A 23,284-nucleotide genomic window follows, 5' to 3' on the forward strand; every position below is an offset into this window, starting at 1 on the left:
TAAATGGCCTAGCATTGGTCAAGTCTAGCACATTGCATACAGCATTATGCATAATATGTATAAGTTAAATGTAACAGTAGGTTGTTATTCCATGCATGCAGAAAGCTTATTACACACAGTATGCTGTACATATAATAAAAATACCACTTTAAAATCTATCAATTTAGTCAATTCACTTTCTTTATCACATTGAAAACCTGACCTCTCCCCACTAGTCAGTGCTCACCATCCTCTAGCATCTCCACAGTAACGGGCTGTGACGGGCGGCTGGCCCCAATGGGCGAGTAGGCCACTACATAGAAGGTGTAGGCTGTGTGAGGGAGCAGCTCCTTTACATGCAGCTCTGTGGTGTCATTATTCACCGCAAACTGATACTCCATGTTGTCTGAGCCTGTAAACACACAAATAGTACATTTATAGTACATACAAATAGTACATTTGTTTATTTGATCTAAGACAAAATATATATATATATATTTTTTTTCTGAGTTTCTAAATGAGGAGAAGAATGACCCCGTCAATAACAGCCGGAGCTTACATATGGCTTGTGGTTCTGTACAGCAGCGATCTACGAAGTGGATTGGCTTCGGTAAAGTAATGAGACAGGATTTTTCTCTGCGGACTGATCCACTTAAGTTGGCTACACTCAGTGTAATGAGAAACACTGCAGGTCAAACAGGGACTCCAGTAACTTCAGGCAACAAAATAGGAAAGAGCTCACAGAAAGCTTTTGGGAAATTTAAGAACAAGATAACATTTTCCAGATTTTGTTCCAATGTGTTATTTTAGTACTATTTATACACTATTATAGTATTTATATTTTTTATTATAGTATTATAGTAAAGACTAAAGGTGACTATGCTTTTGAGGTAGTTGCTCCTAAGTTGTGGAATGCTCTCCCTTTGGATCTAAGATCTGTTGACATTTTTAAAAAGCAGCTAAAAACTCACTTGCTTTTGTCTAAATTTTCTATGTATCTTTTTATTGATTGTCTGTTTTTAATGTCTTTTATTCTTATTTTTGATTTCTCTTTTATATTTTGGATGTAAAGCACTTTGTGATGCTTGCTCTGGAAACGTGCTATAGAAATAAAAATCACTTACTATTATAGTATTTAGTCATATTTTGAATTAACTTTTTAAAGGTGCTACAGAGGATGTTTTGTTTTATACAAATTTGCAATATTACTTGAAACTGTCTTTACTAACTGATAAAAGACTATTTATTAGGTGCACTGAAAGGAATAATATTAATATACATCATCTTTGCACGAGGTAGGGCCTTAAAAACATCAGCCAATCGTTTACGCGATCATCGCGTAAACGATTGGCCCTCTGGTTTGTCAATCACTGCCATGACGTTCCTTGTGAGAGACGTGCGTGGCTGCGCGCTCCAGTAACTTTCCACACTCTACAGGCGCCGCATGCAATGTTTTTGTCAGGTAGACAGGAGGAGTAACAACTGCAGATTATGAGTTACCTGCGGTGAGTCCGACATAATGAATCCACTAACACGACACAGCAAATGCCGGTGGTAAACAAACACTCGTGTTCCAATACTCGTGCACGAGTTTTGGGAGGCGCTCCCTCGAAATGAGCTATGAAGGAGGGGGGTTGTTCTTACGCATGCGCTCATTTCAAAAACTCACTAACAGTCTTTGGTTTCGCAGTCGACCAAAAGATCCTCTGTAGCACCTTTAATATTTTAAGTTTTCATTTCAATTCTAGATTTAGTAATTTTGTTATGTGCGTTTGTCATTTTTATTAGTTATTGTTTGTTTTTAAACATTTCTATTTAGCTTTCCTTTCATTTCAGTTTTAGTAATATTAGCACACTAAATTCAGTTAGTTTTCAAGGCAACATTTTTAATTTTTGTTTTACAATTTTCATTTTAGTTTTACATGTAATATTTTTATTTCAATAAAGAAGATGATTGTTTTAGTTAAAAATAATAACGTTGAGTTAAACACTGATTTAAAATGATGAATATGGTTGGGAACCGAGAACCAGTTCTTATTCAGAATGTTTTTATTTTTTGAAAAAATGTTGAAAATACAGAATATTTTAGAACCGAAAAAGCATTCCTGCGTTATTTATTCAGTAGTGTACTTAGATTACAGAACAAATGGCTCTTATCAGTTGGTTCTTTTTGGTAAATCCAACTTGCAGCTTAAAACCATCTGTCTTACTGTACTTTACAAATTACGACTTACTGTAAATCAATGTAATTATTGACTGTTTGACAATGTCTAGATAAAGATAAACATTATGCATTTGGTCAGTAGTATTTTTTAAATATTAATCAATGAAAAATCTTACCACATTTTTGTTTACTACTATAGGTCAATTATTGCATTGCATTTATGCCACCTCTAAAAAGACTGTTATTATTGTAATAAATGTATTATTTATTTTATAAATTATCTCCTCATTAGGTAATGCATTTCTTTTTTTTCCTATTCTGAATTCTGAAACGCAAACACACTCTCTCTCTCTCTCTCTCTCACCTGCCGTGCGTTGGTAATGTACTGAGAAGCCGATGATCTGGTCGCTGTTGTGTTCAGGTGGGTCCCAGGTGAGCAGTGCTGAAGTGCTAGAGTGGGGTGTGGCCGACACATGACGAGGAGGGCTAGGCAGCCCCTCCCTCACGATGACGGACAGCTTGGCAGTGGCACAGGCGGTGCCCAGACTGTTGGCAGCAATACACTGGTAATATCCCGCATCGTCCAGCCGCAGCTGGTTGATGAGCAGAACTCCAGGGTTCTGAGTCTTAACCCGGGCATTAGACTGGACCGGTTCTCCATTCTTGAGCCAGCGCAGAGCAGGGGGAGGGTCACCAGAACTATTACACACAAACCGAGCCGTATTCCCCCGGGACAGGGACACTGCCTCTGGGGGCTGGAGGATGACTGGTGGAGCTGGGCAGAATGAGAGCGGAGACAAAAAAAGATCATATAGAGGATCATATAGAAATATTGCCAAAACTTTACAACACAGTTCAGTTTTTTTAACATTAACACATTAGGTACAACCAACTAACATGTAATGTAGGTTAATGTTAATATAAATATGCTTTTGTTCATTGTTCATGATACATTATATACAATCCCTCAGGGAATGTATCCAGTATTATACAGAATATGTAGGATCTGTTAAAAGATAATACACACACACACACTCAGTTACCCAGTACTCGAAGTTCAGCAGGAGATGAGACAAAATCTCTGGTCTTGGGTTTGTTGGCACGACACACGTACACTCCAGCATGGTGACTGCGGGTGTCAGGAATCACTAGGTTGGTTGCCAGGACAACCACATCTGTAGATATAGGCTTCCCATCTAATGCATCCCAGAGGAGTGGTTGTGTAAAAAGAATGAAAATAATAACATAAAAAATGTATAAAATTAAAAAGAAAACAAGAAATAAATCGATCAAGACTGAGAAAGCATCAAAACACTGACAATTTCCTCAAGAATTCAACGGTCCATAGGAGAAATGGCACCTTGAAAAATATATATTTTACAATTTAACAACACTTTTGTTTAATAGTGTACACATGACTTGAATACTCCAACTATTCAAGTCTTGTGTACACTATTAATCAAAATGACAAGTTTTAGTAGTAGTAGTTCAGCAAATATCAAATATCTGTCATCTACTTACCCTCAATGTTGTTGAACACAATACAGTTACAGTGAATAGGGACAGAAGGTTTCAAGTTTCAATAAAGAATGCAAAAGCTCCATAAGAATATATATATATATATATATATATATATATATATATATATATATATATATATATATATATAAAATATATATATATATATATATATATATATATATATATATATAGTGTCCATTCAACATTTTGTGATCCTTTTGTGATCCATGGCAGAAAAGCAAGTGCGTGTCTGGAATAACTTGACGGTCCAGAAATGCTCACAGACTGTTAATTTTGAGTGAACTATCCCTTTAAGCTGCTAAGAAAAATATCTATCACAAACACTGCATAGCACCTTATACTGGTGTGCAATGAGCAATGTGAACCGACAGAGGTCAGTACAGCACTGGAGGAGGTACGGCATGCATTAACGATTCCTAGACACTGACCGTCTGTGGCTGCCATATTAGCACTCAAACAAAGAAAAAAGACACCTTCTGCAATTTACAACATCTTGTTAATTTTTTATGAAACCTAATGAGAATAATGCTCTCAGTTATACATCCTTGGAATCACTGTGGAGAAAAGGAGACAAAATGAGGTCTGTAATGAACCTGGATGTAAGCAGTAACAGTGGGGGTGAAGGGTGGGTAGTTGGGGTGTCTGCTGCAGCAGAGCCACGTGTCTATAAAGCAAACATATAAGCTCACTCTATAAATCACAAATATGTGTGGTTCATTTACATTGTTCACTCCAAGTTCACAGTGTACACAGTACTAATTACAATTTGGTCATTTAGCTGACACTTTTATCCAAAACAACAATGCACTTATTATAATCACAGTGTCTCCCAATCAACCAGGGGTTTAAGGGCACAGCAATGATTGGTCAAGAATTTAACATCAGGTTTCGAACCTACCAGGCCCTCCTACTCCTATTTCAAACTGACCGACCCAGTTAGTTCGGGTCCTCTAGCCAACCCAAGCCCAAAAGGAATTCATGAAAAATAAATTATATTTAAATGGTAACACTTTAAAATAAGGCCTCATTTGTTAAAATTAATGTATTAACTAACATGAACTAACAATGAGCAATACATTTGCTACAGTATTTATTAATCTTTGTTAATGTTAGCAAGTAAAAATCCATTGTTTGTTCATGTTAGTTCACAGTGCATTAATGTTAACAAATACAACATTTGATTTTAATAATGTATTAGTAAATGTTGAAATGAACATTAAAATAAATGCTGTAGAAGAAGTATTGTTAATTCTTAGTTCATGTTAACTAAAGTAGTTAACTAATGTTAACTTAATGAAACCTTAAATGTAAAGTGTTACCATATTTTATATATATATATATATATATATATATATATATATATATATATATATATATATATATATATATATATATATATATATATATATATATATATATCCAACAGATATTATACTGACTACAAGTAATTTGCAAAACATGTCAACTTATTCTGTACTCTATCCATAAACTATGAATAACTTAGTTTAAAGTATCTTACAGTTAGTAGAATTTCTAAAGTGAAAATAAAGTGTAACCATTTTAATAAAAAAACTAAATTTATTATAAATATAAAATTGCACACACATCTCCATCTATGCATTTTTACATGCTCGGAAAGGAAGTAAAAAGAAAGTGAACTTTTTTAGGTTTTGGTTCAAGTCTTAATTTTTGATGTATTCCATCGTAATTTGATCAAATGGGATTGCATAGTCTTGTTTAAGAGCCATGTTCAGGCTCAATGTATAGACCAGGTTCAAATAAATGCATGCACAGACCCCCAAGTTACAGTCTGCTACAATAGACCAGGATACGGATGTATGCGTGTAATAATATATTTGTGTTTGCGTCTTACCCTGTCTGCTCCATGACACGAAGGGTTTGGGCTCACCCTGAGCCATGCACTCCATCACAGCTGGACGACCCATGACCACTGTAGAGTTCCGCGGTGGAGCCACAATCACCACCTCACTCTCCTGAGACAGACCTACATATGTCAGACACAGACTATGAGTGTGTGTTTGTGTACATGATAGAGCCTTCACCATCAGGCACAATGGTTTGCTTGAGTGAAAGCAGCACTAGTCAAGCAACTAACTCAACAGAGGATACTGTTTCCTCTTCTGCTCACGAGAAATGAGAGAGACAGAGATAGAGCGAGACACACAGGATCGAGGGGAGGAGGAAAGAGTAATGAAACAGAGATTGAAACATTTAAAGAGAGGCAATCTTTGAGGCCTAAGAGGATAGGTATCATGTTTTCTGGTTTGCAGCTCTTATATATAAATAAGATATATATAAATAATATATTTGAAAAATATATATACTTTTATTCAACAAGGATGCATTAAATTGATCAAACTGACAGAAACAGCATTTATAATGTAACAAAAGATTTCTTTTAAACTTTATATTTATTAAAGCTGCAGTCCGTAACATTTTTTGGTTAAAAATGATCCAAAATAACAGTTCCTCTGTGCGTCATTACGTCACGTCCGTAAACAGAAAGGAAGGAGTCCAGGCTAATCGGTTTCATCACGTGAGGATGCAGCTGGTAGCGGATCATTTATAGCCTTTTCTCACAGCAGCTGAAATAATTAAACTTATCATTTTGATAGTGGATTGTAATCTAGAAAGGTCCAAATGACAATCATAAGTGACAATTGGAGATTCACCCGTAGTCAAAAGCAAAAGACTTTGGACTGTGGAGTGGCTACAGAAATTTAAATCTACAGGTAATGCTAATATACACAGTCATAGCAATGCTGATGTTGTTAACATTAACAATTTGAGAACAATATAATAACAGGTGTCAATAATGAGCCGTCGTTCGGAAGTAGAACATGGAAGCTTCAATGAAAACAGCATAGCAGAATGACAGGGGAGAGATGAATTTGTTGAATAAAGTCATTATTTTTGTTTTGTTTTTGTGCACAAAAAGTATTCCCACCGCTTCATAACATTAAGGTTGAACCACTGTAGTCACGTTGACTACTTTAACAACTTTTTTTGTTTTTACAACTTTTCTGGATATGACACCACACTAAATGTGGTAATTTCATAGCTTTCAATGGAGGATAAAAAAATCTCAGAGATTTCATCAAAATATCTTAATTTGTGTTCCGAAGATGATCGAAGGTCTTACGGGTGTGGAACGACATGAGGGTGAGTAATTAATGACAGAAATTTCATTTTGGGGTGAACCAACCCTTTAAATGTGCTCTATAAATAAAGTTCGACTGAACAAAAAACTATACATTTAGTGGTAAAGGCCCTGTTCCTGTGGCCTCAGAAGAGCCTGTATGAATTCAGTAGACACACCCACAGATGATAATGAAGCAAAACATTAGCATGCAGCTATGGATACGGTATGACGATCATAAATTAATCACTCTGATTACATACAGCAGCAATAACATATGCATGAGAGCCCAGGGATTTAAAAAGGGTCAGATTTCTGTCTGAGGCTACAGGGTGCACCGTGGAAAAGCAGTATACAGTAGACGTGCGCCTGTTTTTAAAACAACCTTATAATGAGAACAGCAGGCCACTACAGACCATGATCAACTGCAAAAGTTTGCTATACGGCTCTTTCAAGATAAAGTGAAAGTGTAAAAAAAAATATACAGTATCAAGCAGAATGCAGATGAGCCAAACTACTGCCTTACATCTCAGCGACATGAGATACCTGAATCACACACACACTCACAATGACTGTTACTGTGTAATTGAGCTGTCTGGTGTCAGGGGCAAAAGATGTGTTGCATTCACAGAGCAAAACTATGATTACCTCAAGGTGAAGATTGCTCTCTTTTAGTCTGTCTTTCTCTCATTCTGTCTCACTATTCAATTTAACTTTATTGGCAAGCCTCTAAATATTTAATAAACTGGCAAAGCTGAGGAGGTATGCAAAAATAGAACATATTAATAGAGAAGTTAGTAACTTAAGTTAGACAACACATAACATAAGAACTAAGGTGAGCGACTGAAGTGTTTATGTAACTGAAGGCCATTAGCATTACATAAGATGTCTACATACACATACAGACACACACACACACACACACAGGGTCACTATGGTGACCAAAGTGTATACATAACATACTGGGATGATACAGATAATACATATTTAACATGATAAAACGTATCTAGCAGCCAGTGTTTTTGTATGTCCATCTCTAAGAATTAGTTTTTGTCATGGTTAAAAAGTTGCTTATTGGGGTTCTTCAATTCTTTGCTCATTTTATTTTTTTTCTTTCACTCATTTTAGTGTCAAATGCATCAATGCATCTTGCTATAGAAAATAATAATAAAACAAATAAAAAAAAATCTTTCTTTCTCTCAATCTCTCTTTCATTTTTATTAACTATTCTCTTTCTCTTATTCTGTCTTTCACACCCAGACACACTCCACTTAATCCATTTCATTTTCTTCCAAAAAGGGAGAGAAGAAACTTTATGAAGCAACTGAAACAAATAAAAGGGTTGGAAGAGCAAATAGGAGTAGAAGAGAGGAAGAGGCAGAAAGATGAATGTGGAACAATTAGAAAGATAGCTTAAATGATGAAAGTGTGAGATGGAAACACACACAGAGAAAATCATTCAGGTCTCTGGCTGATAACACAGACGCATAATGGAAATGAGCAAAGGTCAGCATGGAGATTTAAGTCTTTCAGAGGTGTGTGTTTGGGGGGGGGAAGGCAGGGATTGACTTCATAGCTTTACCAATCAGTCTCCCTCGTCTTCCCACACTCTCTTTTATTTCATTTAGTTTTTTTTTTATCTCTCTAGCCTTCACTGTCTTTGTTCCTCATCTCATTCCTCTCTTCCATCCCTCCTTTTGCCCACTCCATTTCATCAGCCTTCGCAGCCTTAAGGACAGCAGGAAATCAATTCTGCCTGCAACACAGACCACCTCTGCAGAGGGCACTTAAACACACATACATAAAACACTGAAAGGGCCACTGCAGATATTCAAACTTTACTTAAAATAAAAAGACTGAAAGAGAACCATAAACTGATGTTTCACAATTTAAGGGGTCATATCATGAGTAATCACATTTCCAATGTTCTTTTGATAAAAAATTGCTTATACAAACCGAATTCCGGAAAAGTTGGCACGTTTTTTTTATTTGAATAAAATAAAAACTAAAAGACTTTCAAATCACATGAGCCAATATTTTATTTACAATAGAAAATAGATAGCATAACAAATGTGAAAACAGAAATTTTACAATTTTATGCACAAAATGAGCTTATTTCAAATTTGATGCCTGCTATAGGTCTCAAAATAGTTGGGACGGGGGCATGTTTAGCATAGTGTAGCATCTCCTCTTCTTTTCAAAACAGTTTGAAGACGTCTGGGCATCAAGGTTATGAGTTTCTGGAGTTTTGGTGTTGGAATTTGGTCCCATCCTTGCCTGATTTAGGTTTCCAGCTGCTGAAGAGTCTTTGACGTATTTTTCATTTAATGATGCGCCAACTGTTCTCTATAGGTGAAAGATCTGGACTGCAGGCAGGCCAATTCAGCACCCGGATTCTTCTACGACGAAGCCATGCTGTTGCAATAGCTGCAGTATGTGGTTTTGCATTGTCCAGCTAAAATACACAAGGCCTTCCCTGAAATAGCCGTCATCTGGAAACCTTTATACACACCTTTCAGCATTCATAGTGCCTTCCAAAACATGCAAGCTGCCCATACCATATAAACTTATGCACCCCCATACCATCAGAGATGCTGGCTTTTGAACTGAATGCTGATGACACGCTGCAAGATCTCCTTCCTCTTTAGCCCGGAGGACACAGCGTCTGTGATTTCCAACAAGAATGTCATATTTGGACTCGTCTGACCATAGAACACTTTTCCACTTTGAAACAGTCCATTTTAAATGAGCCTTGGCCCACAGGACACGACGACGCTTTTGGACCATGTTCACATATGGCTTCCTTTTTGCATGATACAGCTATAGTTGGCATCTGCAGATGGCACAGCGGATTTACCGACAGTGGTTTCTGGAAGTATTCCTGGGCCCATTTAGTAATGTCATTGACACAATTATGCCAATGAGTGATGCAGTGTAGTCTGAGGGCCCAAAGACCACGGGCATCCAATAAAGGTCTTCGGCCTTGTCACTTACGCAGAGATTTCTCCAGTTTTTCTTAATCTTTTGATGATGTTATGCACTGTAGATGATGATATGTGCAAAGGCTTTGCAATTTGATGCTGAGGAATACTGTTTTTAAAGTATTCCACAATCTTTTTACACACACTTTCACAGATCGGAGAGCCTCTACCCATCTTTACTTCTGAGAGACTCTGCCTTTCTAAGACATCCCTTTTATAGCTAATCATGTTATAGACCTGATATCAATTAACTTGCTAGATGTTCTCCCAGCTGAATCTTTTCAAAATGTCTTGCTTTTTCAGCCATTTGCTGTCCCTGTGCCAACTTTTTTGAGACCAGTAGCAGGCATCAAATTTGAAATGAGCTCATTTAGTGGATAAAAGTAAAATTTCAAAGTTTAAAAATGTGTTATGTTATCCATGTTCTATTGTGAATAAAATATTGGCTCATGTGATTTGAAAGTCTTTTAGTTTTCATTTTATTCAAATTTAAAAAACGGGTTTGGGTTGTATATGAAAATTTGAGTAATATGAAAATGTATTGCAACTTTCATTGAAAAAGAGACCAAAAATCAAAATTAAGCTGCAAAAGAGCTAATTTCATATTTTTATGACTTAAGGAATGTGAATACATTTGCACCAAATACCACTCATTTCTACATGACAGGAACATATGCTGTTTAGAAACCTGTCCTGTCCATCACTGTAAAGTAATACACTTGTTAAGTCATGACATAAAGAGTAGTCTTTCGGCCTCCACTCTGTTTCAAGTGAGAATAGTATCTCAGCAGCCATTTATGAGCAATATTAAAGGGAGAGTTCACCCAAAATGAAAATTCTGTCATCATTTATTCCCACTCAGGTTGTTCCAAACCTGTATAAATGTCTTTGTTCTGCTGAACACAAAGGAAGATATTTGGAAGAATGTCAGTAACCAAACAGATCTCGCCCCCCATTGACAACTATAGTATTTATTTTTTCTACTATGGGAGTCAATGGAGGGTGAGATCTGCATGGTTACAAAAATTCTTCCAAATTCTTCCTTCCTTTGTGTTCAGCAGAACAAAGAAATTAGGCTTAGAACAACTTAAGAGTGAGTAAATGATGACACAATTTTCATTTTTGGGTGAACTACCCCTGTAAGCTAAGCTTTTAAAAACTCACAGTACACTACATGTAGTGCGGCAGTCTTCAGGTTCATGGCGTCCCGGAAACAAATATTTTAATGATTCCAAAAACATGAATCAGTGTCTGGAGATATTAGGCATGGAGATAAAGATTAAGATATTACCAAAATATCATGATATTTTGAGAGACTTCCATTGTATGGACAAACAATGAAAGTCAACGAGAATGTAACTGTTTGGTTACCAACTGTCATGAATGCGGCTCTCCCGGTTCATTCTCCGGACCGCCGGAGGGAGCCATCACCACAATACTGATTCGGTTCTATTCGGACTCCATTTCCCATAGGCCCTCATTCCTGGGACTGATTGCGCACACACCTGCACTGCATCACACACACACTATTTAACACACACACACACACACACACACACACACACACACACACACACACACACACACACACACACACACACACACACACACACACACACACACACACACACACACACACACACACACACACACACACACACACACACACACACACACACACACACACCATCGCGAAGTCTTGATTTGCTGTTGTGATCATTTCTGAGCGTTATTCTGTGGACTGCTTTTCTGTTATTACCTGGACTGTTTATCACTGCTGAACCTTTGCCGCTTGCCTTGATTCCTGCCTGTACCTTGGTCTGTGTTTGCTTGCCGCCTGTCTCGATCTCTGCCTGTGACCCGACTCTGATTCTTTGCTGCCAGCCCCGACCTTTGCCTGTCCCCGACCATGGTATTGCCTTGCCCTTGTTGTATTTGCTGTGTTTTAATAAAACTGCGAATGGATCCACTCTCCACTGACCCTTCATTACACCAACATTCTTCAAAATATCTTCTTTTGTGTTCAGCAGAAGAAAGAAATGCATACAGGTTTAGAACAACATGGGGGTGAGTAAATGATGACAGAAATGTCATTTTTGGGTGGACTATACACAAATCCGCCGGGAACTCTATGGGCGCCGCCATCTTGCCTGCCGCCATTACTGCGTGCCTGCGAAGTGTGACGGTGTGACACTTGCCGGTGCCCTTTAATGACATTTCAATGAAAGCGCATCCTGCTCTTTTAAGAAAATGTCTGGTGAAAGGGAACATTGGGTAGATGATGTCAGGCAGTGGCCAAAACTTACCGATAAAGGTAATTTATTGACAACATAATGTAATAATGTAAAAATGTAATGTAATGTAATTAAGAAGTGTATTAATTGATGACAACAATAAAACCGAACGCTGTCATTACTAGCTGTGTTGCTAATATGTTCACAAGCTTCACAAGTTTCAAATAATTATTAGGCCATCCTTAAAAATATTCTTGTTTGCCATAACCCGACCGACCCTGTCAATTTAGGACCGACCCAATTAATTATTTTTTCCCCTTTTAGTCCGACCGACTTGCCGATTGTAATTGCGTTAAGACCCACTGATTTTTTTTTACTCTTCAAACAGCTAATACAAATGCAATAAAATGTGAGACACACGCAATTGACGCTTTTCACACGCTCTCACGCCACACATCCATTTTCTCACGCACAAAAAAATCGCGAAGAGGACAGAGAGACCGACAGACTAGACAGAGCAGGTTACTTATGATAGAAAAAAAAAAATCTCAGCTCTCAGATTCTGTCAATTTTATTACGAAATTCAAACAATAAATACCGTTTTGGTGCTTGTAAATGTGACATGCTAGAAATACAGATTAAAAAATATTACAACATCAAACAACGTATAATATGTTCTTGTAAACATGTTTTTCAAAATGGATTTATGTAGCCTATTCACACTTACCTTCGTCTGAGGTAAATCTCTCAGAAATGACCGAAGGCTGTCAGCTAGCAGCTCCTCACACAGAACCTGTTTTGGCTGATATGTGTACTGTATTACATCTTTATTATATTTTTACTTATAAAGTTGTTATTATAATAAAAAATGCATTATATTTAAATTGTTATTTTTAAATAATACTGCCAGCTGATAGGGCTCTCTGTATGTTTACATTAAGTTAGGTGAGTTGTTTTTTTCTTGAGAAAAATTAATGCCTACCTTGTGTAGCCTACCTAATATTTATCCAAATGAGTCAATATTTAATCAAATCACAATAATAATTAAATAATAGTAATTGAATAATTGAATTAAAATAATAAAAAAGTGTAGCTTACCAGAAATTGTAGCCTACCATGTAAACATTGTAACATGTCACTAAACCTAATAAAATTCAGCTTAGTTACTAAAATGTTTTGACAATCACAATACACTTATTGTGATGCAATAATAAAAAAAAATATTTACATTTTTTACGACCTACCGACCATTTTTTATTTTTTTGGCTGTTATGGCAAACCAAAATATTTTTAAGGATGGCCTTAGCCACGACCAGTTGTAGCAATAAAATACATGTTCTTACAGGTATTCAAGATTATTTTATTAATCATCTGGCATGCAATGAGCCATCTCGGTTATGTGTTTCATCCACTTTTGACGCACATCTTGGTCCTCCGCTCGAGGAACTCTGTGCAATCCGTATGGCCGTAAACATGGGCAGTCAATGTGCAACAAAGGTTCGTGGAATACACAAACGGTTTTATTCCAGGCCTGTAGTTTTGTGCTGTTGTTAAAACAACACGCTCTTCCCGGCATCACTGGACAGCATACGTACTAAAAAAACTATATAGCTAACATCTGCTACAGCCTACGGGACCAGCACGCTACTTCTGCTACTTCATAGCAGCAAGGCACGCAGTAATGGCGGCGCTGCTTTACTTCCGTGTTTCGCCGGATTTGTCTATTCCTTTAATATGAAAGAATACTTCACAAATGTTTTACCCGTATTCTGAATTACGCAGTGCATTGTGTTGTGTTTTAAATGTCCATAAACTTAATGGAAAACATACTGGTAATTTTGCACCAGATCATTATACATTTTTCGGTTACACTTTATTTTAAGGTGTCTTTGTTACACTGTAATTATACATTTGTAACGAAGCGACGGGACTCAGGCAGGGATCCATTTACAAAGCTTTATTAAAGTGAGCGTGGTCGTACAGGCAGGGTCAAACGGGAGCAAACAGGAACAGCAAGGGACAGGCAGAATCGTGGTCAAGATACAGGCAGTAGATCAGGACAGGCAGATATCAATCACAGAACAGCGGACAAGGCAATGGTCAGGACAGGCAGCAATGGGTCGATAATGGGTAACAGGCAGGTAACAACAGACAGGCAAAGAGGATATAAGCACTCAGAATTGTACACAATGTGAATCAAGACTTCGCAAAGAGGTAGTGTGAGTCTTTTATAGTCCAGGTAGTGTGCTAAGCTGTATGTGGCAACAGGTGATTGGTGTAGAGTGAACATGTGACTGGCAGAGAGGATTGTGAGAAATGTGGTCCGGGAACTGACAGGAACAGACGGTGATCGTGACAACATTTAAGTATTGTGTATTAAGTCACTACATGTACTTACTATAGGATTAAGGTTTGGTTTGGTTTAGGGTTAGTTGCATGTAATTATGCATAATTTATAGTTCTTACATAGTAACTGCATGTAACATATGTAACAATGACACTGTAGAAAAATGGGTAACACTTTATTTTATAGTTTTTATAAAATAAAACATTTTATAGTTTTTCTACAGTGCACTTACAGTAGAAGGCAACGCAACAAAAACAGACCATTTACTTCCAAGGTTCATAGAAAGAGCAGAAAAACTAAGTTATAACTAACATTATAACTAGCACTAATAAGTGGAACTCTATAATTCTGGTGCTTAATGAATTCTCAGAGAATACACTCACTGAGTTCTAAACCTCTATAAGGCCATTACTGTGTGTGAGTCAGCGAATTGAGGTGAATGGAGCTTGAAAATTCTATGTGAGGCCGACAGAACACGAATAATAAAAAGCTGTCTATGATGGGGTAATTAGGAACGGGTCTTTGTACCTGGGCTAACTGTGAGAGAAGCATCTTGGCTGAAGCGCTTGCTGGCAGAGTTGAAGGCCACGCAACGGTACAAGCCTTCGTCTTCTTTAGAGACTCCTAAAATCTGCAGCACCCCGTTTGGAAGAGATATGTACCTGTAAGAGAAAGAAAGAGATAAGCATTAGCATTTCTAAATCAACCGAAAGTGTCAATATGTGTGTGTGTGTGTGTGTGTGTGTGTGTGTGTGTGTGTGTGTGTGTGTGTGTGTGTGTGTGTGTGTGTGTGTGTTTGTCGTTCTTCTAAACTGAAGCTTCTTTTAAGCCTTAGGAGGCTAGACATCTGCTATTTATGCCAGCACTAAGCACCAGTCAACTCAGAAAAACATATAAAGCGGCAATACACACAAACCATACTGCAGAAATAACATAGCGGGGGAGTGAAAAATGGTAGAGAAAAGAAGTAGAGACAGACTTTATGTATAGGAGAATATAGGAGAACAGTCCAAAATGGCTGCTTGTATCTTCATAAGACCATTTCAATTTCTTTCTTCCATTTACTCTTTCTCTCTTTGTTTGCAGTGGCAAGGTCAGGTTGCACCACTAATATACATTCTATAAGTTATCTTTCTCCCCAAGAGATCGTTTTCAAATCCTCTTTTCATTCAGGACCGATATTATACACCATTAATCTTGTAGACTCATCCCCATGAGCAAGACACTCTGGCAGAAAGGCCACGAAGACCAAGGTTGGGTGAATATGTCCATCTGCGGGTTGAAACCAGGTGCATTATAGAATTCCGAATTCACTGGGGCTGTGAGAGTTCAGCTGAGGACACATCCACACCAGAGCTACACCTCCAGCAGTACGGCACCGCCTCAGCTGCGCTCGGGATGTAAATGAGAGAGTGATTGCAGCAGCCGCCAGAACACGACAGTGTGTATTAATGCATGGCTAATGTGCAAGTGTGTTCTCATTAATATGAAGAATGAATACAAAATACACTTTTTACAGATACAAAAGAAAGCACCTGATGCAAACAATCTGTATCCTTTTTAAAGTTTGTTCTCATTTGTAATTCCAAACTGCTAGACTTCAATGCAGTGACAAATACATCAAGACTACTAGAACTTACTTCTGGACTATACATTTACTGTGCCTACAATCTTACATCTAATGATTTAAAGTGGTTAACAGATGGCTAAGAGTAAACACATCTGTCTAGCAGTCTGTAATTTAGTGTTGAAAAGAGTCAAGGTCCCCCACTGGAATGTAAAAATTTCTTTCATTAAAAAGTTTATATACTGTACATACACTACCATTCAAAAGTTTGGGGTTGGTAAGATTTTTGTTTTTGAAAGAAGTCACTTAAGCTCAAGAGGTGCAATTATATGTTAAAAGCAGTTATAGTTTTTTTCTTTTTTTTTTAGAAAATTCAAAAGAACAGCATTTGAAACAAATCTTTTGGAACAACCTAAAGGTCTCTCTCTGCCGTCACTTTTGATCGATTTAATCCATCCTTACTGAATAAAAGTATTAAATTGCCCCTATTATGCTATTTTAAAGGTTCCTAATTTTGTTTTGGTGGTCAATACAAAAGAAGATAATTTAAAGAATGTTGGTAACCAGACAGTTGACTGTAGCCATTGACTTCCATAGTATTTTCCCCCCCTACTATGTCAATGGCTACCGTCAACTGTTTGATTATCAACATTTTTAAAAATATCTTCTTCAAGTCTACATAAACAAGCTCCACCCAAACTTTTTGCACTCCATTTTAGTCAAAGTGGTGGCACAGAGGGTAGCATGTTGCTCATGAGGACCCGGTTTCAAGTTCAGCCTGGGTCATGTCTCACTCCAGTTCTCCCTTTCTCTGCCTGTGCTTTCCTGTCCATTGTCCCATCCAATAAAAACAAAATTTAAATAAAACTCAATTTAATGACATTTGATGTACACCATGGCACAGTTGCTGTCATATGCAGAGAAACATTTCTCAGAGGATACTTCAACAGAAACTGACAGCAGATGATGAAATCTCTCAATGATGCAATCAGAAGACATTTAATAAAATTCTCTGTTCTCATTTGACATTTGAAAGTCTTTCTTTTTCACTCTGCATGTTTTTAGTAAGCATTAACTCTTGAAAATATCTATATTATTACATATTACTTAAAATATCTAATAGTCTTACCCTAACAACCCATTAGTAAACAGTAGGTATAAAAAACCTGATGCACAATAATAATAATAATAATATCATGCGGCTGGATATCATGAGGTGAATTGACATACATGTGAAACAATAGATATTAAATATTGATTTTAAAATCTGCAATGCTCTCCAAGGTACCAGGATGATGAATAACACTGGACATTCAGTCTGAAAGATACTGTGATTATAATATGTGTTTTAAGTGTATGCTGCACACCTACATCTCTCTATGTGCAAGTGGTTTTATGTGTTTGCTTATGTGTGTATGTGCGAGCGATAGAAAGAGAGCAAGAGATGCATGTTCTTATTATAAAATAAAAAAGACACTCTTGCTCTCAAGTTCAAGCATATGGCTGTACAAGAGAGAAAAAGAAAGAGAAGGTCGAGAAAAAGCAGAGAGAAACTGAGAATAAAAAGAAAAAAATAGAGATATCGCTCCAGCTTTCTGAAACATAGCATGTTTTTCTCCTGAATTTTAACAAACAATTAAGAATCAGTAGCCAAATGCCCTTTATGCAATCAAATCAGGAGTTTATCCTAAGATCTCGCTGTCACATTGGTTTGGGTTGTGTTGGTATTGTTCATGTCTTGAAGCCCCTTTGACACAGCGCATTGATCCCGGAAAATGGCCATAAAAGTGGCAGAGTGCCTTCTGTGTGAACGCAAACACGTTCCAGGATTGATTTCGACATAGATTCTATGATGGGGACCTACTGCAGTAACATTGCCGGGATCAGTCCCGGAACGCGCCCTGTGTGAACAAAAGCCATAATCAATGCTGTAAGGGGTGTGTCGTAGTGATGACGCTGAAGCTGAGCTGATGCATTTAGTGAAACGGTACGTGATGCGCTAGTTTATGATCGAATCAGAAAAAAAATATCCACAAGCGTGGTTTATCGAGAGAGAAATCGTAGATCATAGGCAAACTTAAGACGCTGCAGAGACATTATATCACATCGATGTCACGTGTCTTTACAGGATCTTTATGGGATGTGTGTGAACGCAAGCACAGATTCTGGAAAATCCCTGGCAGTGTGAATGAACCAAAATCAAACGATCCCAGGACACATTATCCAAGTATTTTCCGGAATCCCTGTGTGAAAGGGGCTTTATTTTGTAATTTCACGTTTCCTGGTTTCTTGTCATGTGACTTCCTTGTGATCATGCCTTGTGAATGTGCCATGTTCTGATTGGTTCGCTTGTCTATGTGTCACGTTCTCCTTGGTTCATTGTTCATGGCTTTCAGGTGTGTCTTGTTAAAGGGTTAGTTCACCCAAAAATGAAAATAATGTAATTTATTACTCACCCTCATGTCGTTCCACACCCATAAGAACTTTGTTCATCTTCAGAACACAAATTAAGATATTGTTGATGAAATCCATTGGCTCAGTGAGGCCTCTATTGAGAGCAAAACCATTCAAACTCTCAAGGTCCATAAAGGATACTAAAAACATATTTGAAACAGTTCATGTGAGTTAAGTGGTTCTATCTTCATATTATAAAGCGAAAAGAATACTTATTGTGTGCAAAAAAACAAAATAACGATTTTTCAACAATATCTATATGGCCGATTTCAAAACACTGCTTCATGAAATGAAATGAAATGAATGAGGCATTTATATAGCGCTTTCATATGTACAACTGTACACCCAAAGCGCTTTACAATCATATCAGGGGTCTCTCCTCATCCACCACCAGTGCACAGCATCCACTTGGATGATGCGACAGCAGCCACAGTACAACGGCGCCAGTGCGCTCACCACACACCAGCTGTAGGTGGAGAGGAGAGAGAGTGAAGCTTCTGAGCTTTATGAATCTTTTGTTTAGAATTAGTGATTCGGATCTCCTATCAAACGGCTAAACTGCAGAAATCACGTGACTTTGGTGCTCCGATTCACTGATTCGATTCGTAAAGCTCTGAAGCAGTGTTTTGAAATCGGCCCATATAGATATTGTTTTTTTTTTTTTTGGCGCACAAAAAATATTCTTGTCGCTTTATAATATTAAGATAGAACCACTGTACTCACATGAACTGTTTCAAATATGTTTTTAGTACCTTTATGGATCTTGAGAGTTTGAATGGCTTTGCTCTCAACAGAGGCCTCATTGCGCCATCGGATTTCATCAACACTATCTTAATTTGTGTTCCGAAGATAAACAAAGGTCTTATGGCTGTAGAACGACATGAGGGTGAGTAATAAATGACATTATTTTAATTTTTGGGTGAACTAAACCTTTAAGTCATTAGTCTTTGTGTATATACAGCCCTCATGTTTCATTGCTCTCTTGTCTAGAATTGTTCAATGTAAGTCCATGTATTTCTGTCAAGTCTTTGTCTAGTTCACCTTGGATTATATTCAATAAAACTTCACTTGGGTTCAGCACACGCACTTTCAGTGGACTGCTTGTTACATAAGCATAGCATCTGCAAAAACACAAAGAAAAAAAAAAAAAAAAAAAAAAAACTGAACAAAATGATTTGCTCAAATTAAAAATTTTATATTTATTAAAAAGATACAAATAAAATAAGGAATTAAATATTAGAACGGGGGGGTCAGCAACCTACGTCATGCAGAGGGATGTCAGAAGCACGCACCTCCGGTCTTTTGCGAACGGTTTGTTGGATCTGCGCACTAGCACAGGATATAATCTCACAGTTCAAATACCCAAGTACCTCAAAATATACATCTGTAAGCAAGTTTGAAGGACTTTATCTTAATTAAATACATACACCTCTATAGCTGTTGTCACATGCTAGTGATTATCCCTCTGCGTGCCATAGGTTGCCGACCTCCTGTACTACAAACTCAACCGATTTGGTGATCCTAACCATATCATTATAAACCCTCACAATACAGTTTTGAACTTAATTCCTGGCCTTTCACTATCATCTCCATGAGCTAGGGACCAGACAATATAGTGAGTCAAATTTAAATGCAAATGAAACATGATTATATAAATTCATTGGAAAACTCAGTGTTGCAAGTTAACATGCAATACTATCTAGACAGTATGTTCAGCAAACCTAGCTACTTCCGGCAAAATGAAATCAAACCATTTAATCAAACAGGAATTAGGAAAATTATGATAACCATAATAAAAAGGTTTTGAGCCAACTTGGACAGTAGAGTACACCATCAATATTTTACATGATTACTGTGCTGCATAGCCAGCAAGAGATTTTCCTGACCAAAAAATGATTGCAGTTTCTTACAGATTCTGTACTTGACCTTTTCAGATGGGGTGACTGAGTTACAGAAATTTGGCAGCCTCTGCTATAGTAAGCCTTCCATTTATCACATGACATGACATACTTTAAACCGATGACCCAGACTTCATTTGATGCAACAGTCCACCTTCCTTCTGCTTCCCTCCCTCTGATGCCCACCTCTTTGATGGGGCCCATGCCTAAGTCTTTGACCTCTGAATCTGATGGGCCTCTTGTACACAGAATCATTGATTGGCTTCTCTCACATACAGACTTACCTGCTCTAAGTTGACAAATTGCAAAAGCAACTTACGACATACACATACTCTGAAATGGTAAACAACTGTGATTACACTATGAGATAAATTGACAATTCTCCTAATTTTTCACATAAGAGCAGAGATGGCCATTTTCAGATTGAATGTATCTGGCTTTCAGTGTCATCTTCCTCCAGTTATTATTAGCTGTACAAAACAGCTAATTATTTATGTAATGTCTTAATTATAAACACACTGGTTTGTAGCGTAAACAGTTTTACCATTTACTGCACTTTGATATTCTTCTCATTATTTCCATATAGCAGCTAATTGATCGGAAGACTCACACATTCACAGGAAACAGCTTACTTCAATGTTGAAAAATAAGTTGGATACTGTAACATGAATTTCACTGGCTACTCTGTTTCAAACAGGAATAAAATTTTATATTTTTCAAACATACAAAACAATCAAATCCATAGGCATACCAAATTGTTCATCAATGGATTATTTAATTAACTGTTAACATGAGTCAGATTAAATAAAAATCAAATGTATTCAAATGACAACAGAGACAAATAAATTCCTTTTGCATTATGGGCGCAATAAAAAAGCAATTATTTTAAATAAAAGAGTGTCCAGGTGAAACATGTACATAACTAGCCAGTGTTCAAAACTATCGCTTTACTTTAGCCCGATTCACAACAGTAAGCTTGTAATAATGTTTTATAATTCAGGTGGTACTGGTGGGTTTCCACAGGAAATTTGAGCATGCAGCCGTTCGTCTTTGCGTCATTACGTCACATCTGTACACATTAAAAAAAGTCCCCGCTAGTAGGCTAAATCACATGTGAGGATGGAGGATCATTCATAGCCTTTTCTCACAGCAGCTGCAATAATTATAATCTTATCATTTTGATGACGGATTATAATCCAGAAAGGTCCACATGACAATCATCAGTGACAAGTGGAGAGTCACCTGTAGTCAAAAGCAAAAGTCTTCTGACTGCGGAGTGGCTACAGAAATTGAAATCTACAGGTAACGCTAATACACACTAAATACATGCAATGCTGTTGTTGTTAACATTAACAATTTGAGAACAAAGTATAACAATAATATTAATTTGCACGATTTGACTTGAGCTGAGCCAAGCGATGGTTAGATTTATTCACCAATGGCAGCGCAATTTATTGTATGCTTTTTTTCTCAGTGGGTCAGAACAAAAGTGCCAGATTTGTTATGTTGCGTTCCAGGCAACCCTTAACCCGTGTTTTTCCAACCTTCTACCCGTGAAAGTGCACTGGAACGGCAGTCAAACCTGTGACTTTCCACCCGTGAACTCGTACTAGATCGATGTACTCCCAGTAAAATAACGTAAAATAAAAGGTATAACAGCTTCTTTTGCCTTATGCGCCGTTTTTCCTTCTCTGTTTCCCTTAAATAAGCAAGGAGTAAGCACCTTTGGCAATAGAAATTATTATAAATGAGCATAAGCCCGGTATGGTCTGCCATGCTGATTTGTTTACACTCAGGCAGTTTGGTGTGACTTGCCTGGAATGCTACAAAATCACGAGTCGTGGTTCGAAGTCGTGACTTACAGGCTCAAAATCCTGCCTGGAACGCAGCATAACTTACACAACATTTTCCGGTGAAAATTCTTATTTTGGTCATACATCTTCCAAGACGCAGAATCTGTGATTCCAAAGTACAGCATCCACACAGATGTGGTGACTGACAGCAAACATTAGATTCATCCGCACTGAGGAGCCGTGCCGATGCACAACCCACGTAAAGATGATAATTCCACATATAACTGCAATTGCAGGTTTCAAACAGAGATGGCGACAAAGAGGCAAATCTTACGGACTGCAGCTTTAAATAGTCAATTAAATAAAATTAAAAAATGCTGTACATTACATTTATATGTGAAAATAGTTCTATTGTGAATTTAAAAAAAATGAAATGTGAAAAAGTACCATTAGTTATAACGTACTACGTCATCAAACCTAAATTATGTCCAAGAGGTCAAGCAAACTTTAATTATGTACCCATCAGACACACAATAAGTCCATGCAGAACTACACTCGCAGACACTAATGTCTAATGAGTTTTCACCACTGGACTCACCACAAGGAAAGTATTCTCTAAACAAGACACATAACTGGGGAGCTTCTAACTTAAAGGTGCCCTAGAATTAAAAATTGAATTTATATTGGCATAGTTAAATAACAAGAGTTCAGTACATGGAAATGACATACAGTGAGTCTCAAACTCTTCTTATATAAATCGTATTTGTTTAAAAGACCACCGAAGAACAGGCAAATCTCAACATAACACCGACTGCTACGTAACATTCAAGATCATTAATATGTACGCCCCCAATATTTGCATATGCCAGCCCAATATCGAGGCATTACACAAGGGCAGGCAGTATTAACGTCTGGATCTGCACAGCTGAATCATCAGACTAGGTAAGCAAGCAAGAACAATAGCGAAAAATGGCAGATGAAGCAATAATAGCTGACATGATCCATGATAACATGATATTTTTAGTGATATTTATAAATTGTCTTTCTAAATGTTTCGTTAGCATGTTACTAATGTACTGTTAAATGTGGTTAAAGTTACCATCGTTTCTTACTGTATTCATGGAGACAAGAGCCATCGCTATTTTCATTTTTAAACACTTGCAGT

General features: G+C 37.3%; 1 protein-coding gene across 2 annotated transcripts in view; it reads right to left on the reverse strand.

The window, feature by feature from the left end:
- igdcc4 (immunoglobulin superfamily, DCC subclass, member 4) overlaps positions 1 to 23,284 on the reverse strand; it is a 97,833-nt gene that overhangs the window by 23,615 nt on the left and 50,934 nt on the right. For both annotated transcript variants that reach the window (XM_048184379.1, XM_048184380.1), the window contains exons 4-8: positions 14,936 to 15,069; positions 5,559 to 5,690; positions 3,187 to 3,339; positions 2,508 to 2,918; positions 227 to 391 (exon numbers count right to left, since the gene is read on the reverse strand). In XM_048184379.1, the coding sequence (XP_048040336.1) occupies positions 227 to 391; positions 2,508 to 2,918; positions 3,187 to 3,339; positions 5,559 to 5,690; positions 14,936 to 15,069 (995 nt within the window). The remainder of the gene's footprint in view (positions 1 to 226; positions 392 to 2,507; positions 2,919 to 3,186; positions 3,340 to 5,558; positions 5,691 to 14,935; positions 15,070 to 23,284) is intronic.

This window comes from Megalobrama amblycephala, linkage group LG3, assembly GCF_018812025.1.
Source record: "Megalobrama amblycephala isolate DHTTF-2021 linkage group LG3, ASM1881202v1, whole genome shotgun sequence".
Classification (NCBI taxonomy): domain Eukaryota; kingdom Metazoa; phylum Chordata; class Actinopteri; order Cypriniformes; family Xenocyprididae; genus Megalobrama; species Megalobrama amblycephala.